We start from the raw sequence: 27,742 nt of genomic DNA, 5'->3' as shown, positions 1-27,742 counted from the left end.
AGGTTGCCGGAAATGCAATGTATGTTGTTGGTATGAAGTTATCCTAATATGTCTATGTTTTATCTACAATAAAAGTTAAGCATTATAACATAATGGAACAATATTCACCCAGTGTTACCCTCTTCATCTCTTTCCCCAAACGTACTAAATGAACCGTCCTCTCTCTGGTAGTTCAGCTCCCTCTGATAACCTGATAAGATATAATGCATTAAAGTTAAGCCCTTGTGTACTCCATTTGCCTTGAATATAAACATACAGTATCTAACTTATCTCCATTATCATTTCTTCCAACTCACCATGCATAATATACTCAAGTCCTTGTTGCTGAATTTCCTCTGTGAGTTTGTTTACACTTTGCAGGTAGTCCAACACTAAGATATTGGGGACAAGTCTGACCATAGTCTGTTCCCCACAGCCTATCGGGCGGTCGAGGAGTTTCTCAATGCCCTCTAATACAAACCCTAGTGTATCTCCTATGGGAAACATGAATATAATCACATAATTATAAGGCTGCACACAATACATAGAAAGTCATGCAGTGACCCCCAGATATTCATACAATGTACATATCAGTAAAAGAAAAGATCCCCTTCAACTTATTTAGAGGTGCATTTCTACCTAATGGATTAACACAATTATAAACTATAAATATTATGTAAAATAAATACAGTCCATGTACCCCCTTCTCCCATAACTTTTTAAAGATCTGGACGAGGGTCTGAGCAGCATAGTAGGGAGAACTCTGAAGTGCATTTTTCAAGCTTGTACATTTCCATCTGGACCAGCAATCACGCAAAAGCAAACAACTGCACAAAATGAAATGAGCTGTTTGCATAGTTTGTGGTTTGTAATCACTTTTAGAATCTGATTCATTGCTATAGGTTACAGCACATTGCATAATCTTAGCGGTAAATGTATCAAGCTGTGTGTTTCTGGCGGGTTTGAAAAGTGGAGATGTGGCCTATAGCAAGCAATCAGATTCTAGTTATCATTTATTTAGTAAATTCTACAAAATGACAGCTAGAATCTGATTGGTTGCTATAGACAACATCTCCAGTTTTCACCACCGAAAACTCACAGCTTGATACATTTACCCATTAGTCTCTGAATCACTAATCACATGTATGTGTTTAATATATATATATATATATATATATATATATATATATATATATATATATATATATATATATATATATTTAACCGTACAGTACACTGTTCAGTCTGTTATATATAATTGTTTTATGAGTTGAAAACTGCACCCTACAGAAGATTTAAAATGTTGCATTTTCTAAAACTGCATGCTGTTCTTTGACCTACATATGCATTACACTGCTTTAGTTTAAACAATGAAAATAAACTGTAAATTGTCTTACCCACTACAGAGAACATAGCAGATGCAGAGTCTGGCACCACTACAGGTGGTAAATCAATGGAAATGTTTTCAGAGGAACGATAATCTGAGTAAATAGATAATGGGAGACTGTAATTTTTTTCTCCTTGATAATCCAGAAATGTTGATTTTTTTTTTCTTGATTGGCTGTCAGTAGAATGCAATATTACTATCAATTAAAAGTAAATTGTCATGAAATAGTTGTAATTGTACACAGGCATTATTATATATGAAATTAGTCTAATATTTTGTAATGACAAACGTAATATTTTGGGTGACACTTCTAGGTGTTGCTTTATAGGAACCCTGTCACTGGAACATTTTGACTTTAGAAAATGCTTTCAGTAGATAGGAAAACATATAGGCCCATTAACAGGCTGTTACGGAGTAGTTCTTACCACAAGTGCAAGATCAATAGATTGGTAGAAACGGATAGTCTACACTGTAAAGACAGTTCATTTATGAACAACACCAATATATGAAGTCTATCAATTCACTAGGAACTGATTATTCATGAAAATGTAAGATGATGATGTAACTTATTAATTGTCCAGGAAATAGTGACCACGAACTGGTGGGCGGCATTCTCTGAACGCTGGATTAGTCCACTGAGTGGCTACCTCCACTATGTGCAAGAGACTGGCGTACTTTCAGATTAATAGAATAGAAAATACAGTACAGGCAAAATTGTATAGCCATTGGAGTTAGCACCAAGTATATTACATTATTAAATGTTGCACATGTGTTTAACACTACACACCACCTGCCAACACATAATGCTTTATCATGATACAAATCCCTGTTTGTGAGAGCCATAGCATGTATTAGAGTATATGGAAGTTCAATATCACTTACACTGGGAAACTGCAATATATCCACACATTATGTGCTTCATGTATAGCATTGGTGCACACACACAAGCATTTCATGTCCTATTACCTTATTAACATGTTAACAATGCACATGACATTGATATAGTTAAAAGCTGATAGTATAGATTAGCATTGAGGGGAAATATGCCTTGTTTATAAATAGAATTCACTGATACAGTGAGAATTAGGAGCATTATTTGATTATAGACCCGAGTCATATGTATTCTAATATGAGCATGACACTTTTAAAAGAGAAGTAAAGAGGGATAGTAATTTCCTGGTGAGACACATTTACAGTGATGTTACAATGACCCCTGTACTGTGCTGTCCGAGGTGCTGAAATTCACAACTATCATTTAGAAAGCTAAGTGCTTAAGTCATTAGTAAATAACATGCTACTGTACCTCTACCGCAGAGAATGGAATTATAGAACTTCTCAACTGGCATTCCTTCTGCCTGCACACAGACAAATAATAAATAATGTTATGCTATGTTATACTATACATTGCTCTCTTTACCTCCATTGACCTCTGTTGATGCATTTTTCAAAGAAAGCACAGATGTTTATATGAATTGTGACTTAAGGACTAAGCATAAGCAGTCTTAGCTGCATGGATGGTGAGAATTGTTCGATTTATACGTTAGCAGTTGTAGTTTGGGACAATTAAATTATATTTCATGTTGCGATATCAGTATAAGCATTCTGGAAACTCAATACACAACATATATATATATATATATATATATATATATATATATATATATATACAAAAAAGAAAAAGAAGTGCCTAACGCTTCTTTTTGTTTTTTGTTTATCTAGGTCTACATCTGCAATCTGATGTTTTAAAGTGAAGCAGCCTACTGTATGTGTTTTATAATTATATAAGCACGTTTGTTCACGTGATCTTGTGGTTCACACCGAGCCCCGTTGTCTTTTCACTTTTGTTTATATATATATATATATATATATATATATATATATATATATATATATATATATATATATATATACCCTGCACCCAGGCTGCATGTTCTTTTGCATAAGCTATGTTATCACTATACTCATACACTGGAACATGGCGCCATTCTGCTTTTGCAGACGCATTGTATGAATTTTTGCACATGAAAAAGTATGGGCAGCTATCATATTTGGACCATCCTTTTAAATAACTTCAACTTTGAATCTTTCTATTAAAATACTGCTTGTTTTATGCCTTTAATTCAAATGTCAGTAATTTATTTTTTTTCTACAATGGGCTATGTGCACATACTAATGTGCTTCTTTATTAAAATGCACCTAGACCATAGTTGTCAATTCTGCCAGACTCCAGAGAGAGCAGAGAATTCTGCAGAGAGAGCAGGCAATTCCCTCTAGATGCGAATCATATGCTAAAGCCTCTCCCATCGTATTCAACAATGGTTGGTTTGTGGCGTAATGATGCAATTTGTGCGATCATAGAATTTGCTCCATTCACTTGATGACACACATTGCCTCAGGCGAGGTGGGTGGGGTTTGATGACACTACTTATATCACCCTATGCTTTTCTCTGCCCACTTGAAGACGCAACTTGTGTTGTCAAACTCCTGTCCGCCTAAATATATCAAGTGCATTACTTCTGTATGATATGCCCCATTTCACAAACAAAAAAAGTGTGCCTTCCACAATCAACACAATATTGTCATGTTAATCTATCCACATCTTTAGAGATGTAAACTCACACCAGATATCACAAAGTTACAACATTTACATGGACCTAGACACATGTGTGTTTAAATGTATGCAGCCATGTAGATTGACAATATTACACAGACTAACTTACCTTGATTATTAGAGACTTCATTAAAGAGTCTATAGCACCGTTCTCTGGCACGATTGGTTGCTCTCCCCTGCATAGCTCTTCTGTATGAATGGCTTGTGTGCTTATCACAATTTTTGCGGAACCTTTGAACAGATTAATTGGTGTTGGATTATATTAGGCAGCTTCACGCAATGTCAATATTTTGCAGCCAGCAAGTAAGGTAAAAACAATATCTATTGGATATCTAAAGTGTTCAACAATGGATGTGGGAGCGTGTGTATTTAATTATATGTTACATTTAAAATGCAATTTTCACATTTATTAATAACACTGTCAATAGACAGTTCTCTCTTGTATATAGAACTCTCTGGCATGACATGTCATTGACTTCATTTATTTGTTATGCTACTTTACCGCATTTCATAGGTTATACAGCTTAAAAAAAAATAACAATGCCACCTAATAACTGCGTATGAAACCTTATTTATGAAAGCAATTTAAACAAAAATTATTGAACAACATCACACAGCAATTTTTAAGTACCTGAGCTAGGAGGGGGTACAATGCACATGTAAATTAGGTTATGGTCAATCTCTTATTTTTAAAGGTGACGCCTGAATAGACTTTTGTTTCACCCACAGTTAGTATTTCAGTATTTTCATGGATATTTACCTGTATGGAGAGCTTTTGCTTCCCAGCTGAAAACTTTGGTCTGTTCAGGGAAGACACACTGAGGGGATTTGCAAGTGGGGCAGTCAATGATCTCTAACTCTGGAGTGTCTTCAAGATGAACTATCACCTGACCAGGGATAAAGAGGTTATCTTCATTAACAAGACTGATCTTGAAGGACTGCAGAAGTAGTTTTAACTATAACGTAGCAAGCTTGCTTAACTCACACCTGATAACCCAAATTATTACAGGTATACTGTTGAAATAAAATTTTCATTACAACACATTTACATTCTCATTCCCATTATTTTATAGGTTGATTCTCCAAGTATTTAGTAATAACAATTAAGAATATGTCCATATGTTCATTAAGATATACAGAAAGAAATACACCTGTTTTTTTTTTTTACTTTACGTATTGTGAAAGTCATACCTGCAGAGCCGTAACTTAGAATTCTAGCGCCTGGGGCGAGAAAGACAAATGCCGCCCCCCTAGCCCTCAATTTTAACCAAATGAACCTAAAATATTCCTTAATTGCGCCCTCCTTCAGCGTTGCGCCCTGGGCGGTTGGCCCTGTCACACAGCCCTAGTTACAGCCCTGCATACCTGCAGCACAATGTTTAAATGTGGCCTTTACAGGCCTAGGCCTCAGGGTACAACCCAAAGTGCCCATATTATAATCAACCAGTCAAATGTTCTGGTACTCCACCACCTCCATAAATTTTAAATCTCATCTAAAAATAATCTCCTGTTTACTAAAGATGCTCACTGACCCTCGTGAACTGGTTTTGGTGTTGGTTTTGGATCTGGATTAGCTTTGTGTTTTGGTTTTGGCAAAACCGCCCTCGTGTGTTTTGGTTTTGTTTTTTTTTAGAAAAAATCCTAAAATATGCTAAAATCACATAATTTTGCTCTTTTTTTGTTCCTACATTATTATTAACCTCAATAACACTAATTTCAAGTCATTTGCAGTCAATTTTGACCACCTCACAGATCACAATATTATTTTCATACACTTTCGGACAAATACTGCAGCGACCTGGCTGGATGATAAGCGACAGAGCAATGACACGAACACATGACAGTTTCTAGCACATCTAGGACACATTGGCACACAGCAGTGGCAGAAAAGAAAAATTGGGGGCTGCCCTGCCTCCCACCCACCTTTATGTTGTTTCTTTAAAAGGAGTCCAAAAATCGCGAGATCCGAGATCCGACGACGTAACAATGACGTTTTGCCTCATTTTCAATTTCGAGGGCGCGCGACAGTACCGAGCCGTCTCGGTACTCGGATCTGCTAAGTTCAGGTATGTTCAGTTCTCGAGGAACCGAGCCTGAGCATCTTTACTGTTTACCCTCTTAGCTATACCTACAACCTATATATTGCCTTGTCTCTTTTAACCACCTCTCACTCCTGCTTACAAGACTTATCCCGTGCTTCTACCCACTTATAGAATTCCCTACCACACTAGAGCAGACTATTTATTAGAGCTTACCTTTCCCACAACTACACTACCCACACTACTGCACCCTCACAATCTCCACTCTGAGTGACAATCTCATCTCTTGTCTCTGCTATCCCTTTTTCTTATTAGATTGCAAGCTCTCATGAGCAGTGCCTTCCCTTCACTTTGTTTTCCACAATTTATTTTGTCTACCTTGTATGTCCCTGTTTTATGTGTGTCCTGTTTTTCCCACTGTTTGGTGCTTAGAAGCCCTGTGACACCTTACAAATTATGCATGATATTGGACTCAAATGCAGTCTGTGTTCAGTGTACACTTTACTGTACTTACCATTAATGGCCTGGACAAGTAGTTGTAAACAGTGCCTGTGACGGTGAATGCCTCTCTTCTGACAACACTATATGGAAGAGTCATGCCAATAAAGTATGGCTGCAAGCCTTGTATAGAGGTTAGAGGAGCAATACCCAGACCTACATCTCCCATACAGAATGCCGTGGTTTTCCACTCAGTAATGGTATCAGGCAATTGTACCTGTATATCAATCTGACCAGATGCCCTAGTTTCAAAAACAAACAAACAGATATGAAATATCATTTCAGTAAAAATTAAATATTAGTCAGAAGAACACGTGGTATACATACATACATACACACATACATTATATTATATTTTATTTACATATGATTATATATAAGTTGAAATCATATAACATGTTCCCATTCCTATTTGCTATTATAGCTAAAATAAATGAACATACGGTATTGTCACCATATTCCATATCCAGGTCTCGGGAAGACTTTTCCGAATCCACTTTGTGAGCTCCACAACGGGTACAGTTACTTGTAACAGTTCATCATTCAATTTATCCACGAAAACCGTAGAGTGTACATTAGAGACGTGAGCGCCTGAAAGGTCGACAAAAATGTGTTGAAGGATTAGTCAATTCAAAAGTCAAAATTTGATTTGAAAACACAGGTAATCTAGGGGCACATACCCACATACCTTTATTGAGTCAGAAGAAATTATTAATAATAATGACCAATGGGTTTGAGGCCTCAATAGTTTCTCATTATTATGGCTTTCAAATGCGGTATCCCACTAAGCTGAGTAGCAAAACATATCTCTTTATTTCAATGACAAACCTTCCCACACCACCGCCCCCACTATTGATCTTTTCAACTGAATAATATCTTACCTGTCTCTGGTCTTCTTATCAATATATATGAAGAGGGGTCATGTTAGTGGGCCTGAATTATCTTATAAATATACCCTTGACCTTAGGGTCAGCCTTATTGTTGGTAACCCAAGTTTTCCCACAAATGGAAATAAAGCTACATGCAGGGAATCACCATGTGTGATTCCTATTTCAATCCATATTTAGTCATAGACACAACAATATGAGCATTATAAGTAGGATGAATTCCCCAATGCCTTCTTGATACATATTATAGACATGTGTGAGATTTTCAAACTATGATATACTAAGTCACCCTGAAGCTATGTTTTATCTAAATGGATTTTCTGATAAAAGTAATAATGTACAGTTTGGGGGTGACACATTTTCATTCTAACCATTGTAGTGAGATTATATATATATATATATATATATATAAGGTTGTACTTCTATACATAATCTGTGCTCAAGCCAAATATATGGAGGAATGATTTGCCTTCAACATGTGTTTTTCACCTCTACCTGAAAACCCACAAGTTCTACTACTCAACACATTTTTTTAAATAAATTGGGATATCATTTCCAGTGACCTCCCTCTAGATCCTCTTAATTCTCGACCTTACCGTTATGGCATATTGAGGAGGCCAAAACTTATGGGATCTACTTGTCAAAACAAACTTCGTTTCTTGGTCTGCTAACACATCGACCACCAGGTTGGTCCAACAGAAACATAGTTTCTTCCGCTGCCCTTTTTTCTCCATCCACATAAAGACCTGAAGATTGTCATAAAATATTGCCTATGTTGCAATTCAGTAATTAATTTCCTTCAGTGCCCATGTGGGTTCTACTATGTCATTAAAACTTACTATATTTTGGAAATTCATGTGAAACCACAACCTGTGGCCAGACACTCTTTTGTATGAAAGTTTGGGACTTTCTTTGATACATAGATTTCAAACTGTGGCCACCATTTTCACTCTCATGATTTCTGTGAGGACACATTTGAGTAGTAGGGCAGTAGGTGGGTTTTATGGTGCTGGAGTATTTTGTGGTTGCCATTTGGTTTTCGGTAAGCTGGTAGTTTTGGACCCATTGGGCTTCATACAGAATTATGATATTGTTAGTTGATTTCCCACCATCTTTTGCCTCCACAACTGCAGATTCTGTTTCGAGTTTAGAAAATGCAACCTTGACCCTCTCAGTCTGCTCTCTCTGTCCTCTGGGGGTATATTTAAACCATGCTTATCACCTGCTCCAGTTCTCCACAGGTCGGGTTATTACTCAAATTCCCCATTACTGTCTCTCATTGATCTCTCCATCTCTAAATCACCCGCAACTAGTCTGGTATTGCTTGTCTATGCACATCATAAAGTGTACCTTTCATTGAGCCCAGCTGCACCCTCTGTCCCCTTTTCCTTCCTTTTCCTTCCTGATAGCATCAGTGACAGCTGTTGACCTCTAAAGCCATGCCTGCAGGCGTAATTTTCTCCCTTTTATATCAGTATATGACTGTGTCACGAGCCGCGGCGTTACTCACAGCCGCCGCGGCTCGCTTCCTATTTGCCATCACCATGACAACCGGGACGTCACTTCCTCTCAACTCCCGACCATTGCCGAGGCAAAGGCCGGACGCCCTGCAGTGTAGCGCCGCGTCCCAGCAGCAGGGGACAGCCGGGCGCGTGCGCAGAAGTACTTAATAGCCTGGTGGCTATTAGGCTCTAATTGTTTAATCAGCCAGCTCCTGGGAGTAGTTGCAGTGCTAGGCTCTGATTGGCCCACCTGTATATTTAAGGCAGTGAGGTCTGCAGCCTCACTGCCGGTTATAGCTTCTGTTACCAGTCTGCTGACCTGCTCTGCTCCTTGCTCCTGTCCTTTGGATATTCTGTTGGATTGCCCGTGTATGACCCCTTGCCTGCATTTGGACCCTGCCTGTGTTTCTTGTGACCCCGACCTCTGGCGTGTTTACCCAACCCGGCAAATGTCTGACTACCCTCTTGTGTACTGAGCCGGCAAACGTCTGACTACTTGCTTGATATCTACTCGGCTATTAGGCTTTAGATAATACCACTAGTATCGTTACATGAACAGATAATACAAACCCAGATCTGGCTATCAACATGGAGCATGCGGAAAGAACCAAGTTCCAAGAAAGGACATCTTACCGACAAAGGATGTGCCGAAACCCGACAAAGCGCCAACCGGCGGAAAATGGAGACACTCCTGAGGCTTTTTTACTTGAGTATTTGTAATAACTTTTAGTCCAATATCCTAAAAGATAAAGAACAATGCAGTTAACTAAGTTACTAAAAAATGTTTACACAAGTTAATAATCAAAGGATGATAATAATAATAATAATAATAATAATAAATAATAATAATAAAGATACCACACTGTATTATGCTAACATCAATCCTTAATCACCTTCCAGTAGAGTATAATGCTGGATACACACTATCCAATACATTTCCCGCTATCCTTAACGATTTTACCAACATGTTAAAAAAAAAAAGCACCGATCAGCAGGCGATTCCTGTGTACACACTAAACAGATTTTACACGATTTACCTTCAGATCTGTGCTCTTCATCTTTCATAACCATTGGCTGAAAATATCGTGACTCTGCACACTCCATAGAGATCTATGGACAGTTCCGGTCGTGAGTGCATACACACTGCAGGATTGGAACAAGATTGTTCCATCATTGAACAACATTTTTAGTCCGGTTTAAAAAGCAAATGAAATGATAATCGTTCATCGTTGCAGTGTACAGACCACCAAATAATCATATTCACAAACACTGCCGGGAAATGATAAAGGATTCCCATTAACCCCCTCATGTTTCTAAGTTGGCTAAACAAACTAAGCAAACTAAGTACTGCAATACATCTAGCACAGTGGTCAGGGAACAGGGGTAAATTAGCCCAAATGGGGTAAAAATGAAATTCCTGGGGGTAATGCTGTAGATTCACGTGCTGTCAGTTGGATTGTAGACCCCTTTAAATGTATAATTGCTGTTGCACCAGAAAAGCCTCAAGGGTTGGCAGAGGCACTTCTTGAGCTTCGATGTAATAATGAAGCATGTATTGCATTTGAAAACAAAGCAGATCTGTCATATTTTTGGATGTCAACAGCTGCAAAGGCATTCAAAGTTGCACATGAGGAGGCAGTCAAAAAGTTGCTGCCTTTTGCAACAACCTACCTTTGCGAACAAGGATTTTCCACTCTAACGAACATAGAAACAAAGCAGAGAAATCGATTGGATGCTGAAGTCTGTATCCAAATTGCTCTGACATCAAAATGCCCCAATATTGATCAAAAATGAAGCAACATCATTTCTCCAAAACCTGAAGTTTTGAAATTGAAGCTTTCAAATAAATTTTGAATAGATTCAATAAAATTTTGAATTCCGATAATTAATATATGATTTCCTTCCTTTCAAATCAAGGGGGTAACATAGGCGGATCTACATATATTTGGGGGTAAAAGGTAAAAAAGTTCCCTGACCCCTGATCTAGCATATACTCAGATTATCATAATAGACTATCAGAGTTATACATTAAGCAATGCTTTAAACAAGCATAACGAATATAGATTACTTTATGTAATGAAAGGTAAAGTTAGATTGAAATTTAATGGAGGAACCAATTTAATTTGGCCATTTTTTAATTATTAGATTATGTTTCTGCAAGTTGCTCTTGTGATTATTTCACATGTTTGTTTAATAATTTATCATCCAATAATTTGAATTAATTATTTTATTACTGAAAGCCGATCGTGGATGTTGGCCATCAATATGTGGCTATTAAAACAGCTGCAGTAATCGTGATTTATTGTTAGGTATTCTGCTCGGGTGAACTGGTTCCAATTTTAATTTATATCTATTTATACTATTTTAAGTACCATGTTTTACTTTTGACATTTGCACTTTGAATTATTCTGTAGTTCTATTGGCTCCTGCATGGAAAACATCTATGAATATACAGTATAAGTTTGGAAAACACACACCATAGTATTGTTGTTTTGATAAATCTCTGATATATTTTCCACATTTTCTAGGCCATCTGATGTTCTGTTTATGCAGAGTATAATAAAGTTCGTTTTAACTAAAATAAACCTAGCAACAGGGAATTAACTGGATTTGGCACCCAAAAGAATAAAAAAAAGATAATTCACATATTATTATTATTATTATTATTATCATTTATTTGTTAGATGCCACACGGTATCCGCAGCGCCGCACACAGTACTAACAGTAGACTATACAGGGTGAAACCATACAGAACAATGAACAAAAAGTACCAATACTTCAGAAACTCCGGCCAGTCATATGCAGTAAAGACGGAGCAGAAGAACAGGTATGGAGACAGGAGGGGAGGGGGCCCTGCTCATAGGAGCTTACATCCTAAGGGAGGGTAAACAGACCAGGCACAAGAGGAGCCAGTTGAGGGAAGAGGAGAGAAGGGAGGACGAGCTAAAGGGAGGAGATGGGGGTTAAGTAGATGGTTGGTAGGCTTTGAGGAAGAGGTGAGTTTTGAGTGCATGTTTGAAGGAGCACAGAGTAGGATAGAAATGGATGGAATGAGGGAGGTCGTTCCAGAGAAGGGGGGCTGCATGGGAAAAGTCTTGGATTCTGGAGTGGGAAGAGGTGATAAGAGTGGAGGATAGGCGGCGGTTGTTGGCCGAGCGCGGTGCGGGCAGGAGTGTGAATGGAGAGGAGGTTAGAGATATAAGGGGCAGTAGAGTTGGAGAGAGCCTTGTAAGTGGTGGTGAGGAGTTTGAAAAGGATTCTGTATGGGAAGGAGAGCCTGTGTAAGGCAAGGCAGAGAGGGGAGGCAGAGGAGGAGCAGCGTGAGAGGAAGATGAGTCTTGCGGCCGCATTGAATATAGAGTGGAGGGGGGAGAGACAGGAGTGGGGGAGGCCAGTGAGGAGGAGGTTACAATAATCGAGGCGGGAGATGATGAGTGCATGGATGATATTCAAATAATATATTTGAACTTCCTGTTCAGTATAAATCACAGTGCATTTTTTTTTAATCTTTCCATACTTTTCATTTTATACCTGTATGAGGGTGAAAACATCAGGGGATGATGGAGTTAACCAGTTATAGGATCGTTTTCTGCGGGCATGGGCATTGAATAAAAAACTGCTGCCTGGAATCCAGCAGGGGGTTTCATGCTCCTGTACACGATATGGGTACCCATACTGATTTCTTTGTGTCAGAAAACGATATACCTAGTATGGAAATTAAAATGAAACAAAAGAAAATGCAGTGTCATGTCCTGAGTACAATCATAACTGGACAGGCTGCATGTGGTCCCACTATATCTAAACATCATTTTTCAAGGTGTTTGCCTTAGTCTAGATCAAAGGTGTCTACCAACAGTTCATGTTTTCAGGATTTCTGTCTGTAGAAATAGGTGGAATAATTGCTGACCCAGCCAAATAGATTAACTCACCCGTGCATAATTATAGAAATCATGAAATCATGAACTGTTGGTAGCCCTGGAGGACTGAATTTGGACACCTCTGGTCTGGATCAGTGTTCCTTAAACCTGGTCTTCAAGACCCCTAACAGTGCATTTTTTCATTTCTCCTTGCTTTAGCACAGGTGTATTCATTACTGTCCAACACAGGTGATATACTTATTTCCCTTGTCACCTGGAAAACATGCACTGTTAGGGGTCCTGAGGACTGAGCTTGAGAAACACTGGTTTAGATTATCTTTTTTTCTATTAGACCTTAGTTACTTTAGTTACTACTACTAGATCCTTGATACGCTGACTCTAATATTGTGAACATTTTCAAGGCCCAGTTTGGTTAAAAACGTCAAAAAGATGAAAAACCCAAACATGAAATAATAATAATAATAACACAGCTCAGACACAGGGGCATCCTTGTCTGAGCCTCTACTTATGCAACTGATTATAACCCAGTTTATTTTTGTCTTGGAGCTAGCCTGGAAAGTAAAAAAGTAGTATAGGATCCATGCCCCAGGTGAATTTCCCATAGAAGCCAAATAATTATGTATACATTCTGCCCAATACAGTGTAAATTCTCATCACACACAAGCCAATTAACCCACCAGTATGATTTTGGACTGTGGGAGGAAACCAAAGCACCCAGAAGAAGGAGAATATGCCAACTGCACACAGAATATACCAATTTAACTGTTCAGAACCAAACCCGTGGCCCCACTATTCCCCAGTGCTATCCATGTCACTGACACATCGTAATTGTTTAAATTAAAACAAATGAAACACTAAGACATTGCTAGGCTCACTAGGAAATACATACAGAGTGCATTGCGCTCACATACAAGTTATACATAGTGACTTCTAACCAGTGTGTTAGGCACGTTTGTAGGTCTTAGTGCTAGCCTGAATTTAGGGATGATAAGTGAGGGCATCAAATGAAAAAGGTATGCAAAGGAGGTGATATGTGACATCTATTTTAATGTAAAATTAATAAAAATAATTTAATATCTAAAATTTGTCTTGTTTTTGCACATTTAATCACGTTTCAAAATATATTTAACCTAATAATTCAGCACAGGTGTGTTAAGAAACATTCATTTTTAAGTAGGTGTGTTATGGCATAATAAAGGTTGGGAACTTGTGCAGTAGATGTTTATTTTAGAAGTGTTTTGATGTACTCCATGCCTGGACAACGTGTAACTATTTAGTTGTTGTAAAACTACAAGCCCCAGCATACCCTGCCAGATATCACCTGGCTATTGGTTGGAAAAGCATGCTGGGGCTTGTAGTTTCACAACACCTGGGGAGAGTCGCTGGTTGGCCAGGCCTAATGTACTTGCTTCCAATGGGAGCATTTGACTGATCTGTCAATGTAAGTCATGAGTGATTGATGTGTTGACATCATGAGGCACAAGGTATATAGAGTACTGCTCTTCGGGGTGGGGGTTGGGGTGATTGCCCCGATTGTCAGCCTCTGGCTCCGTGACTGGTCGCAGCAGAAATTGACAATTTTCAGACCAGGCGGTGTCTTTCCAATCTTCAACTGTACAGTTTTGGAGAGCCTGTGCCCACTGTAGCCTCAGTTTCTTGAGGAGTGGAGAGGAACCAGGTGTGGTCTTCTGCTGCTGTAGCCAATACAATTCAAGGGTTGACGTGCCATGCCTTCAGAGATGCTCTTCACCATACCACTGTTGTTTGGTCATTTGAATTACGGTCACCTTCCCGTCAGCTTGAAGCAGTCTGGCCATTCTCCGCTGAACTCTCTCATACAAGTTGTTTTTGCCCATAGAACTGCCGTTCATTGGATGCATTTAGTTTTGTGCACCATTCCTTGTACACTGTTGTGTATGAAAATCAATGGAGATCAGCAGTTTCTAAGATAGTCAAACCACCCTGTCTGACCACAACAATCATTCCACTGTCTAAGTCCCATAGATCACATTTCTTCCCCATCCTGGTGGTTGATCTAAACAACAACTGAATCTCTCGACCATGTCTGCATGCATGTATGCATTGAGTTGCTGCCACGTGATTAGCTGATTAAATACAGGTGTACCTATATATTAGGGGTACCTAATACAGTGACCACTGAGTGTATATGTATTCTGACAAATGATGGTGTCCTAAAATGAACACGGTACAAATCGCTATGTGTCAAACTTACAGCTTCAATGGAGATTTCTGCTTCTGGCCTCATGAACAGGACACCTTCATCCACCGCTCTTATTGAACACAAAGATCCGGGATGGGCGTTTACTTGTAAGGTAACATTTGACCCTGGTGAGGCTTCAGTCTTAGAAAAGTTCAAAGTCACCTGGAAATACATGCGGACTATCAATCAATCAATCTTGCTACCTTATATATGAATTGCTCCCCACACCTTAGATTATAAGCTCCTTTTTACCTTCTGTATTCTTTCTTTATATTTTATTTGTAACATTAGGCCTTCCAAGTACAGGGCTGTGTAATATGTTCGTGTTTTATAAATAAAAGATATTATTATTACTATTGCTATTATTATTATTATTATTATTATTATTATTATTATTATTATTAATAATAATAATAATAATAATAATAATAATAATAATAATACTTTCACATATACAAGTATTCAAAACAAAGTTGTAACTCTAACACAATAGAATACATCTATAAACAATAGATCAGAGGAAAAGAGTTGAGGTGCCCTTAGTTGATCCTGACATTTATTTAGCACAGTTTACAAAGCAAACATTGGAATGGTTGCTATTGGCAACACCATCTTTTTCCTTTACACTGTTTTTCATAACTAGGGCTAGATTAACTAAGCTGCGGGTTTGAAAAAGTGGGGATGTTGCCTATAGCAACCAATCAGATTCTAGCTGTCATTTTGTATAAGGTACTAAATAAATGAAAGCTAGAATCTGATTGGTTGCTATAGGCAACAGCCCCACTTTTTTTGCAAACCCGCAGCTTAGTAAATCTAGCCCCTAGTGTTTCTAAAAATCCTTTCTCCAAAGAACGTCCATGTATTACAGCTAATAAATGGCACATACTGATCTATTACAAAGTTAGTTGACAATAATACTGAGACCTTTGCAACATAAAGGATACTTGAGCTTGGGGGTACCTGAAGAGAGAATCACTTTGCTAACAAATGTTTCAACTCATTGACAGTTCTTGCAGACAGACTAGACACATATGTGATGTTAAATTCACCTTGTTATTAAAGGATTTGGTGACTGGAAACTGTTCTGTGTCAGCTATTATCACTCCGTTGCCAAGTAAAGATAAAACAAGTATTGTCGCCATGGGAGCAAGATCAGCAGTAACCATAAGAGGAAGCTCTACGGTGCCCGTCGTCACTGAACATAAAAAAGAATGCAAAATGACTAGCATTGCAGTGTATTAGAGAAAAGCAAAATTGCTGCAAACATGTCACACAAACAGAGCTTTGTTGTAAAACCGGTAGTTAAGGGGAAAATTCCGGCGATGCAATCTTTCATTTTGCCTTTGGTTGGCTATTCTGCCGAATGCCGTTTTGGCCAATATTTGTAAATTCACAGTTTTCTGCTGCTTAGTGGAGAACTGGGAACACTTAAGGCTAAAACTGTCTTCAAAATTTCATGGCCAAATGTGGAATGAGGCAACTGTTTTGTGGAACAGTCTTGAAAATTTTACTCATTTCTACAGTATACTAATATAATAATAATTAAAAAGAAATGTCTTGACCATTTCTCTCCACGTTCTGTTTGGTGTATGCTTTGTGGTGTTGGTTCTTAGGGTTATTTGTATCGAGTGGAGGGTCTGCACACTAGTTCTGCAGTCGAGTTAATTTCACCCTATTTTTACTATAAGCTAACTTATCATGGAAAAGTGACATCGGTGCTTCCTTTAATTTTTGTGCTAAATATATGAACTTTGTAAAATGCAATGTATTGGTTTACTTGTGCAGAGAATAAATAAAAAAATTGTCACCTGTTAACAATACGGTCATTAATGAATGTGGTCATTCCATGAAATACATATATCAGGATGTACTGTGCATAAAATGCATTTTGCAGTTGCTGCTGATTTCAAACACATTCTAGCTGGCATATGTGACCGTCATCATTATCGCTTGCCACTTACACCTGACCTCTACATAGGCAAACCGAGAGGGGGTTTCCTAGTGCCTAGAAACCCCCTCCAAGTCTGGGGCACTGTATAATTGAGGTGTCTGGACCCTGCCCCCGCTTCACACGGCTCTGCTTGAAAAGGGAGAGCTGCGTGCACCTAACAATAGTGTACGCAGCATTGCCCATGTATATTATGGGCATAGGAAGAGTTGGAGAGCAGCCAAGCACTGTCTAAAATTATAGCCACGCCCCCATGCATGCTGGTCACGCCCACTGGCGGCGTGGTGTGGAAACCCCCCTCTACAAATCCTGCGTTTGCCCCTGCTCTAGCTGTTGCAAGTGATGTGGCTGAAAATCACGTACAATAGAGACCTTATAGTTTGAATCGACCTTGGCATGCCCTTACTGTACATCAAATAACTGCAAATGTCCACTCCCTCCCCCGTTCCACCTATGAAATTGTAGGCTGTCGGAAGTGACCTTTGCATTGAAGATGAATTGCGTTCACTGGCATATAGTCTGTTTTTGGATATGCGCAGTGCAATTTTATGCAAAATACAGCATGTATCAGCATTTACATTCTTAATGAATCAGGCCCTGAATATTTTAGCATGTATAAGGTACTTCATTCCCCCAAAAAACATGCAATCACATTAGGTTGGTTTAGTTTAAATTAAATCAAAAGTCGGAGATTGTGAAATATTACACACCTGTGTTCTGGGAGCTGCGAGCTGAAATCCAGCTTACTATTACCGTAATAGCGGTAATAGTTTTAACGCCGCAGGGAATTCAAACAATTGATTATGCCCCTTAGAGCATACTTGCCAACTCTCCCAGAATGTCCGGTAGACTCCCGCATTTCGCGTGAGTCTCACGGACTCCCGGGAGAGCGCGGCAATCTCCCGGATCTGCCCACTTCCTAGTGGGCAGAATTGGGTCCAAAACACAGCGATTCACCGGGAATCGCGGCGTTTGGCCCCACCCCTGCTCTAAAATGATGAGATTTTCGGAGCCCCGCACCCTGCACGCCCACCTTCCCTGTAAGGCTCCCAGATCATACTTGCCCAGATCTGTCCTGACTTCAGTATCATTTAACCAGGTGAATACAAATATTGTAACATTCAGTAGGAAGTTATCTGTTAAACACTGTCCACACATTTTTTCCTTTAAAGATTAAAAACAGTTTCATAATACTGATGCAAAGAATGGCACTAAAGTCCTCATAGGTGGAACTAAAGTAAAAAACATAGTTACCTGCGTCACTGCTAATGTTGATTATCATATGTCCAATCATCACAATGTCCCCCTTTGCCACAACCTTAAAAATATAAATTGCTTTTTCATAATAAAATAACAGGAAGGATTAAAATAGCTATAAGCCACCCATATTAAAATGTGCACAAACTACTAGCTCCATATAGTTATAATGCAGAGTGAGGGATTGACATCTACTTTTGTAGTACACTTGTGATGTTGTAGCCCTTACAGCATGTTGTAACTCATACTAGAAGGATTTAATGAACTGGACTGTACCGTATTCACAGTATACACCAACTAGACAGACGCCGAGGGCAGCACTGTACGTAGTGAATAATAGAAATGGTTTTAGGGTACTTTTCATTTGTTTTTTCCCTCTCATTGACCTTTATGAATCTCTAGTCTGACCTGTAAAGATAATAGGTAAATGTGACATGAGAATGTTGGATGCATAATTACTAATTTAGGGAACATTCACTAACAATGCCTAAGGCAAGTGTTTAACCTATCAATTCACTAGGAACAATTAGCATCATTGAGCCCCAAGTTCCTAGTGAACTTATAGTCTACATTGCCCACTGTATGTAGATGATGGGTCCGCTCTAACGTCAAAGTATATCTCTTTAAGGCATATTGTAAAGGTGGGAAATGTATTTTGTACCACATAATGTAGATGTAGACGGTCCTCTTCATTCAGTAGTTCGCTGCCTCTGATGATGTAATCAATCTCAATCTGGTACATTCTGTCACATGACAGGACCTCAGCAAGTGGTTGGATCTTTAAAACGCTCTTAATATTGGTGGAAAATGGTTGCAGGGTTTTATATGCATCAATATAGTAAGGATTCAGCTCTCCATATATCCGCTCTTCCTTATTCTTCAGATATGTAGCCTAAAAATGTTTTATTTATAATATTACCATAAATCAGGTCACATTGATCACAAATCAGAGACGTCCACATGTCTAACAGTGTCACAGGGCACTATAATAAGTTCACTTATAACACATCTAATATAATTCAGGGCTGCAATCAGAAATCTTGGTAACGCTTACTAGCATTCTAGGCAGGTCTCCCTCTGGCCCATCGCTCATTCCGATGGTTACACTGCTAGTTCTTGCTGGTAGCTAGTATACAGATATATATAATATTTATATTCTGACACTAGTCAATGTGTCTCATATACTAAATACCTCCATTCATCCTTACACACCACCATCACTGTATATCTCCATATACAGTGCTAAATGAGAATACCTCATTATAGGCTCATGTATCAATATATCCATGTAGCCAACCTGCCCACATAGCCAACATACCCATATAGTCTACTATGCCCCGTTATGGTATATTAAAGGATAGGAGACTGTCTTATAGCCTCCTGCTGCTCTTTCTTCCCAAGTAATGTTTTTGAGTTCTGTGGATTCATATAAACCGGCTGTCAAAGTAGATTGACTTAAATAACCTCAAATTGTAACTCAACATCTATGGCAAAAAAAAACAACTAGCGATCAGTAGCTGCTGGTTTCATTAGCAGGTAACAACTAGTATATTGGAATGATACCTGTTACATCTGTAATAGAGTCAGTCTATGAAAAACTTGCTTGATTTTCATGTGATGGGTCTCTATATAGTCCATTGAGAAACACCTGTTACTGACAGTCCACACACTTAATCGTCTGATAGCTTCAGGACACAAGAAGACCTCACTCACCGTAAGGTAAACTGTATTCATGTTCCAGGGCTTGGTGTCCAAAGTCAAACCTGCTTCTCCATTCTCATCTGTCTCATACACATGTTCCTTTATTACCATCCCATACTTCTCTGTCAGATGCAAGGTTTGGGATTTCATTGGAGATCCATCAGCAGTTACTAACTTCAGCTAGGAAGCAGAAGTCATATGTGATCAGATTAGAGGAGAAGAAATATTCCAGTTTACTCAAGTTAATACAAATGTTTTTATTTAAACATTTTGCATATGTTTACTTTCTCCCATGTTCACCAGCAACATCACTTGAAACAACAAATGCAATTTGACATCGGCTTACTGATAGTATTAAACCACCAGTGCACAGCAAACCTTCACTAGAAGTTCACTTTGTCTTTGTAAAAAATGTTCCTAAAAGTGAATGTTACATCAATGGGATACATAAGGCAATGATTACTGCGACCTCGCATAACTAAGTTAACTAAAATGTTATTCATATTCACAGCCAGCATGACTTTTCCCATGATCATACGCTGCAAGGGTCTGATTCATCAAGGCACGCTTACTGATTGCAACCTGCGTTTAGTATTAAACACACATATTTAACTTTGAGATGGTCAGAGCTGGATTCGGACGTGGCTGCATGCGCTTCAGTTTGGCACGTCATTACTGTACATTCATCATCGTCATCATCAGCTATTTATATAGTGCCACTAATTCTGCAGTGCTGCACAGAGAACTCACTCACATCAGTCCCTGCCCCAGTCTAAGTTCCTTAATATACACTCACACAGACAGACAGACAGAGAGAGAGAGAGAGAGAGAGAGAGAGAGACTAGGGTCAATTTGATAGCAGCCAATTACCCTACCAGTATATTTTGGAGTGTGGGAGGAAACCAGAGCACCTGGAGGAAACTCACACAAACACGGGGAGAACATACAAACTCCACACAGATAAGGCCATGGTCGGGAATCGAACTCATAGCCCCAGTGCTGTGAGGCAGAAGTGCTAACCACTAAGCCACCGTTTTGACTACGGCAAAACGCTCCTTCGCCCCCCATTCACTCCCCATAATCGTAGGCTGTAGTAAGTATCCTTTGCGTTTGAAGACGGAGTGGTCAGGGCTGCGTTCACAGCCGTATGTCGCGGATTTGGGCATGCGCAGAGTGATTTTGTGTACTATAAGCTCAAAATCGGCAGATACGTGTCTTGATGAATCAGGCCCCAAGTGTTGAAAGGCACTCAAATAACTAAAGCTTTAATTTAGAACTCTAGACATGCTTTCAGAAATAGTGCACCTGCAAAGGAAACAGATGGAGTTTTCTCTACTCACACTGACACTATTCCTGGATCTGTTTGTGCAATAGATAAATGAAAACCAATAACTACATTTTGGATTAGTGCCTTCATTTATTTATTTATTTTCATACTTGCTCAACTTAACACTATTGACTTCTCTTGAAGATCACATGTAAAATAGGACTGAGTTAAGTAATAAAATTCACAGTAATGTATGATTAAAGTGATATTAAACCTATATATGTAACACAGAGGAGTAATATTATACTTATTTCTGTAACACAAGAATTTAATGTTTTTCTCACCAAAGTAACAGACATATGCACATCTCATTGAACATTGTGGACCTGATTCATCAAAGAATGCAAATTGAATGTAATTTGACTTTTTGTTTTTTAAACTGACGGAAAATGCAAGCAGGTATGCCTGCATTCATCAAGTAGAGGATCTCAAGATATGTTTCTAGTTGAATACGGGTCTAAGTATGTTCTGCCCCTATGGCACTTTCCGTATGCAGACAACACAACACACTGCAGAATACGCACAATATATATATATATATATATATATATATATATATATATATATATATATATAAAGTCCCATCAGGAAGCACAGAAAAAATATTAAAGACATTAACACCTGTTAGTAATATAATCATTAATGAAAAAACATATATTTTTTTAATGAATTCCCTTTATCAGGATGTTATTAATGGCTACTGTACATAAAATGCATTTTTACAGTTGTTCTTGACATGCATATCCGACTGCCCTGTAGCTGGTGCAAGTGATACAGCTGAAAATCACGTAACTGAGAGCTTGAATCAGACAGATGTGCGTGCGCTAAACCTGGGCACGCCCTTACTCTACATTGAGTACCTGCATATGTCCTTCCCTCTCTTGTTCCGCTCTTGAAATCATATGCTGTTGGACGTGTCCTTTACATTCGAAGATGAATTGGATGCACTTGCATTCACTGGTGTATAGTCCATTTCTGAGCATGCGCAAAAGCAATTTTTCGCAAAATAATGAATCAGGGCCAGTATGTATACAGTAATATATTGTCATTTCTTGTATGGGATAGTGTGTGTGCTTCCTTGTTGATTGATAGGAGGCATGCTTTTACATGGCCAGCCCATGGTGTATCCTAATAAAAATGATATGAAACGTAGAAATAGACTAAGGGCTAGATTTACTAAGCTGTGGGTTTGAAAAAGTGGGGATGTTGCCTATAGCAACCAATCAGATTGTAGCTATCATTTTGTAGAAGGTACTAAATAAATGAAAGTTTAGAATCTGATTGGTTGCTATAGGCAACATCCCCACTTTTTCAAACCCGCAGCTTAGTAAATCTAGCCCTAAATCTTCTTATGCATTGTATTTTCTTCAACCATCATGTAAACAAATATAAAGCTTTCAAGCATTCTAACTAAATAGTACAGTTCAGAAAATACAGTGCTCATTTTATACTTACTACTGCCATCTAATGTCCAATGTCAGTATAGGTTTCAGGTCAGAATTAAAAACTTAATAAATGACTGCAAAGTGGGACATTCATTTGGATCTCTCTGTGGTGAAGAAACATCATGCTACCCTCTTCTCCATGAAGAATCTAGGATGCATGATTTAGCCTGAAGGAATGGCTTGGAATGAGATTGCTCATGCTAGTATCTAGGACATCATTTATTAGTGACAGTCTTATATTTTAAAGATAAGTAAGCATTTTACGATACATCCTTTGTGTTAGTTTGTCAATTCTTGTTTGTGCTGGTTTTTAAGGGTTGTAATCTTTTGCAGGTTAGAGGTCATAACTGATATGTTATGGAATCTCCAAGATATATATGTAAAAGTTAAATGATTCTTCTTTATGCGCTTTAAGGTGATCATTTCATGTGTGGAAGAATCTATATTTTTGATGATGGCCTTATAGTACTACAGACAATAAATAGCAGCTGTCAACTCTAACCTTTGCCTTGTGTTTCAGTCCTGGCTTATAATAGGAATCTGATATTTCCACTTCTTCAAAGGTCACTTTGGCAATCATTGCTGAAATACGGCAACTGCTGGAAGCATTCATTCGCGTTCCTGCAAAGGAAAACAATCACTTGCTCACAATATCATATACTTTTGTATTGGAAGCACATTTCAGCATAATTAGTTGATACTAAGCATCTATGAGTCTCAAAATATTGTTGCACAATCAATCATGTTACAATACTTAATTGTGCTGTCTTGTTATTAGCTGCTAGAAATGAAATATAACTATTTTTCTGTGCTTTCCCCTTCCTCAGCCCCTTGTCACACAACTGGTTTGTATGAACCCCGTTCGTTATATGCTGCTTCTTGCTTTGACTATACGGCTTTGTTAGAGCCTTAAGATGTCAATATGGTACTGTGCACTGCTACGTAGAGTGTACAATTTTGGTTTCAGAGTATGTTCTACAAGACAAGGGAAACTCAAAAGAATAAAAAATAATATAAACTTTACATTTTAGTGATCATTTAAACAACAAGACAGAAGTGAACATGTAATTTTTTATACCAGCTTCATGGCTCCTTGATCCTACCTGTTCCGTCCTCTACAAGAGAAGCTTCAGCTTCAAAGCTTAATTGATAATCATATGATCGGAACCTATATTGTTCACTTTCTATTTCCACTTCAAGGCAGCCATTCTTCTCAGTCTATATGAAGAAAAAACAAGGATACATTGTATAATACATACTATTCAGGTAAAAAAAAGGATGATCTTCTTGGAATCATTCTGAAATTTTTGATAACTTCTCATTCTTAAATAATAGGGTCAAATATTCAAATGAGATTGCCCTGGGGTGGAACATGCTTGAGATAAAGTAATTACCAAAAAATCCCCAAATAAAAAAAAATGGAGTTTCTAAAATAATCAAAAAATTATCTTCCTGACATCAAACTACTTTAACTTGTGCTGATGATTTCAGAAACTTGATTTCATTTTTTATCTATATTTATGTTTTGCAAGGAGGAAATACATTGGGAGTCTCCTTTCCTTTTCAAATATCTCCTAAGCATCATACACAGCTGTTCTGGTTATATAGAAAAGCAAATTATGCATTACACCTGCACACATGCACATAATGTGAAATGACAGATGATTTAAATCTCTTGGATTGTTCCAGACCTGTTGTGTACAGGAGGTGAATGATCTCGGGTTTTTGGTTTTAAATTTAGTAAGGCTTCTGTAAGTAAATGTGCTGCTGGTTGCAGAGGTTAAAAGTCTGTACAGATAATTGGGCAACTTGCAATATATATATATATATATATATATATATATATATATATATATATATATGTATGTATTGTGTTGTAGTGAGCATCTCATTTGCCAAAGTTAGTTTGAGGTACACTAGCAAAAACTACTCTCCCATGGTTTCTAATTGGCATTAACATCTGTGTGCCCTGCACTTTCTGCCCATGAGAAACGTGAGGCTGTTTATATGCAAATTAAACACACTGAAGAATTTTCTGACCGACCTGTTATCTCAAACGATTGTACCTACAACTGAAGGTACAACCAGTCGGGCGATTCCTGCATACACACTGACACGATTTACCTTCAGATCTGTGCTCTTCATCTGGTCCTTCATCTGGTCCTCTAGTCTTCAGAGAATAACAGCACAACATTCATTCATTCATTCTTGTCACATTGACACACTGATTAAAACGCCTTGTTATAGCTATATACATGTCCTAACATAATTTTGTTACTCTGAAACGAAACATTCTGTCTCAGAACGAACAAATGAATTTTTCATTCTCCTCTCATCATTTATTCACTGGGACATTCATCGCTAGTATCGGCTGAAAAGGACACGACTCTGTAAACTCTATGGAGATTGTGAGCATGAGTGCATACACATTACATGATCGGCCAGTGATTGGTCGGAAAATATGAAACAGTGCGACCAAGCAAATGAAACATTGATTGGCACTTTGGGACGACTTTAAATCATTGTGTCATTATACACAATCACACGATATCTAACCAAACGGTCAGATGTCAGCTGATTGAAGGTTTTTCGTGTAATCATCGGGCCAGTGTGTACCTAGCCTTAGTTAGATATCACTCTAATCTGTAGTTCTTGTGATGCAATTATTTGAATAGATGGTCTCTGCACCAAATATCAAAGATACTGTTTTTATCAGTGTTCTAAAACAGTTTATATTGACTTATTCATTGTTCACCCTGAGAGAAACCAGATTGCAGCACATTATTCAAACTTGATGATGTCCGATAATGACTCATTGACCTCTACAGAAGTTTGGGAAAAAAACCCCCATCAAAAACTGTTTATGAAAAACCTGTGCTAAACCAAATACAATACAAATATATAAATGCATATAAAGGACCTTATATATCAAAGGATAAAACCAATAGAAATAAAGTTCAACAGCAAAAGCATCTGCTGCATCATCCAGGATAGAAGAATCAGGATTCTGGATTGTTCAGATCTTTTTCACTGAGATCAATTTAGAAACTACGTAGGGCACTGGACACAGGGATATATAAGGAGATATAGATATATGAATTTATTAAACACCCTTCAAGCCAGGAAGTGTTTAATTTCACTCACATTATCTGATATTATATGAGATGTTGCCTATAGCAACCATTCAGATTCTAGTTCTCATTTTGTATAATGTACTAAATAAATGATAACTAGAATCTGATTGGTTGCTATAGGCAACATCTCCACTTTTCAAGCACGCTGGAAACTCTCAGCTTGATGCATTTACCTCCAGATCTGTTAACTGGGTGAATAAGGGTGTTCTTTAAATGAGTTTGTTGGGGTGAAGATTACACATTTAAAGGGCATTTCTGATACCAACAGAGTCTTTCCAGCCTCAAAACTACATGACTTTTACATCAGCCTAAACTTTCAATTAAATGTCTTTTCAACAATTTGGTGCAATTTATATGGCAAAGCACATTCTTATGCTCAAAAATTTCAGTGTAATAAAAATAGTAAAATGTACAAATGTGATACACATAACAAAGACAGTTCCATTGCTGTGTTCCAATCCCGCACAACTTCCCAAAATAAAAAAAGAGGGCATACACCGTGTTATGTGGTTAGTGGTTAGCAAAAACATATGTGAAAAAATTAAACGTGTGGTGTTGTTTTGACATTAGCTATGTCCTCAGCTATTGCCATTTTCCTATGTTCTGCTGTTTAAGAGGGAAGCAGATTACACAAACTCCTGCTAAGAACATACTGAAAGCCCAAAGTGGGCAGTGCATTCATTAATCAATTAAAAAGAAAAATTATCTGCGTAATTTTAAATGTCAAAAAAGCTATTTCACATAGAAATGACTTATGCTTCAGCTATAGATTTGCAGGTCGCTGCTCAATACTTCATACCCGGCCTTTGTATCCTGTGCATATATCTTCTGGACACCTTTGGTAATGCCAGTAATAGCAGACGGCTTTTCGGCACAGCTTTCCATTAATCTCACCCTGAATAGGCTTTCCAAATGTGTATCTGAAGGATAAGGAAGTATGGAGAACAGTGAATAAGAAAATGATAGATGAGAGGTTGCTCAGTGAATCTTTACTCTGAGAATAATGTAGTTAGTGCAATGCACTCTTACATGTTATAGCAATGGATTACTATATGTAAAAGATGTCTTTATTTCACTTATACGCTACTTAGAACAAGTCATTATTTAGCCATCGTTTCACAGCAAACATTCAGAGCAGCCACATACATATTTTTCTCTTAGCCAAGGTTTAGCGCATGCACATCTGTCTCGTAGCTGAATACATAGGATGCTGTAGACTAACCAACTGCATGTTTATGGTGGAGAATTACAGGTGTCTGGAAATTAAAATATATATTAAGATGAGTGGCACAGTGGTTAGCACAGTGCTGGGGTCATTGGTTCTATTCCAATCAGGTCACCATCTGTGTGGAGATTTGGGGGGAAATTCAATTATACCACTTTCATACTGCCGCCCCGGCAATATCCCGGGTTTTTGAAGCCGGGTTTTTGCAGGGGCTCAGAGCGTCCCAGCTCAGAAACACCATTCATACTGCACCTCGGACCCGGGAATTTCCCGGGTTGACCCCATTCATACTGCACATGTCTGTGCCCTGGCAATTTGTGGGAGTCATCACCAGAGCAGTTTTCATTGGCTGAAAAATGAAGAATGGATGCTGCTCCAGTGTTTAAATCCTGGCAGAAAAACCCGAACTTTGCTTCCTTTCACACAACTAGTATTTCCCAGATATATTCATTCATACTCTCTCTCTCTCTCTCTCTTTTCTGTGCAACCCAGGTTTTTCCATTCATAGTGCAGGCAACCCGGGTCCGACCCGGGAACTACCCCTCGATAAATCCCGGGTTGAAGACCCGGGTTTTTAGACCCGGGATTTTTGACTTGTACCATTCATACTGCACCAAGACCCGAGTCATTTGAGCTCGACCCGGGAAAAACCCGGGATTTTGGTGCAGTATGAATGGGGTATTAGCCACAATGTTCCTGAGAA

The 27,742-nt window shown here is 38.3% G+C and overlaps 1 protein-coding gene across 5 annotated transcripts in view; it reads right to left on the bottom strand.

Moving 5' to 3' along the window:
- Window positions 1-27,742, bottom strand: part of LOC142160962 (alpha-2-macroglobulin-like protein 1) — a 69,361-nt gene that overhangs the window by 28,930 nt on the left and 12,689 nt on the right. For all 5 annotated transcript variants that reach the window (XM_075216105.1, XM_075216104.1, XM_075216106.1 and 2 more), the window contains 18 exons: window positions 26,614-26,734; window positions 23,784-23,898; window positions 23,183-23,301; window positions 19,921-20,088; window positions 18,869-19,099; window positions 18,205-18,268; window positions 16,052-16,197; window positions 15,015-15,164; window positions 12,435-12,608; window positions 9,537-9,642; window positions 6,958-7,105; window positions 6,531-6,756; window positions 4,738-4,864; window positions 4,087-4,208; window positions 2,670-2,721; window positions 1,377-1,460; window positions 297-473; window positions 109-190 (listed from right to left, as the gene is read on the bottom strand). In XM_075216105.1, the coding sequence (XP_075072206.1) occupies window positions 109-190; window positions 297-473; window positions 1,377-1,460; window positions 2,670-2,721; window positions 4,087-4,208; window positions 4,738-4,864; window positions 6,531-6,756; window positions 6,958-7,105; window positions 9,537-9,642; window positions 12,435-12,608; window positions 15,015-15,164; window positions 16,052-16,197; window positions 18,205-18,268; window positions 18,869-19,099; window positions 19,921-20,088; window positions 23,183-23,301; window positions 23,784-23,898; window positions 26,614-26,734 (2,412 nt within the window). The remainder of the gene's footprint in view (window positions 1-108; window positions 191-296; window positions 474-1,376; window positions 1,461-2,669; window positions 2,722-4,086; window positions 4,209-4,737; window positions 4,865-6,530; window positions 6,757-6,957; window positions 7,106-9,536; window positions 9,643-12,434; window positions 12,609-15,014; window positions 15,165-16,051; window positions 16,198-18,204; window positions 18,269-18,868; window positions 19,100-19,920; window positions 20,089-23,182; window positions 23,302-23,783; window positions 23,899-26,613; window positions 26,735-27,742) is intronic.

The sequence above is a fragment of the Mixophyes fleayi genome, chromosome 6, assembly GCF_038048845.1.
Source record: "Mixophyes fleayi isolate aMixFle1 chromosome 6, aMixFle1.hap1, whole genome shotgun sequence".
Classification (NCBI taxonomy): Eukaryota; Metazoa; Chordata; class Amphibia; order Anura; family Limnodynastidae; genus Mixophyes; species Mixophyes fleayi.
Note: the sequence above shows the minus strand (reverse complement) of the source record. Positions and strands in the feature narration are given on the sequence as shown.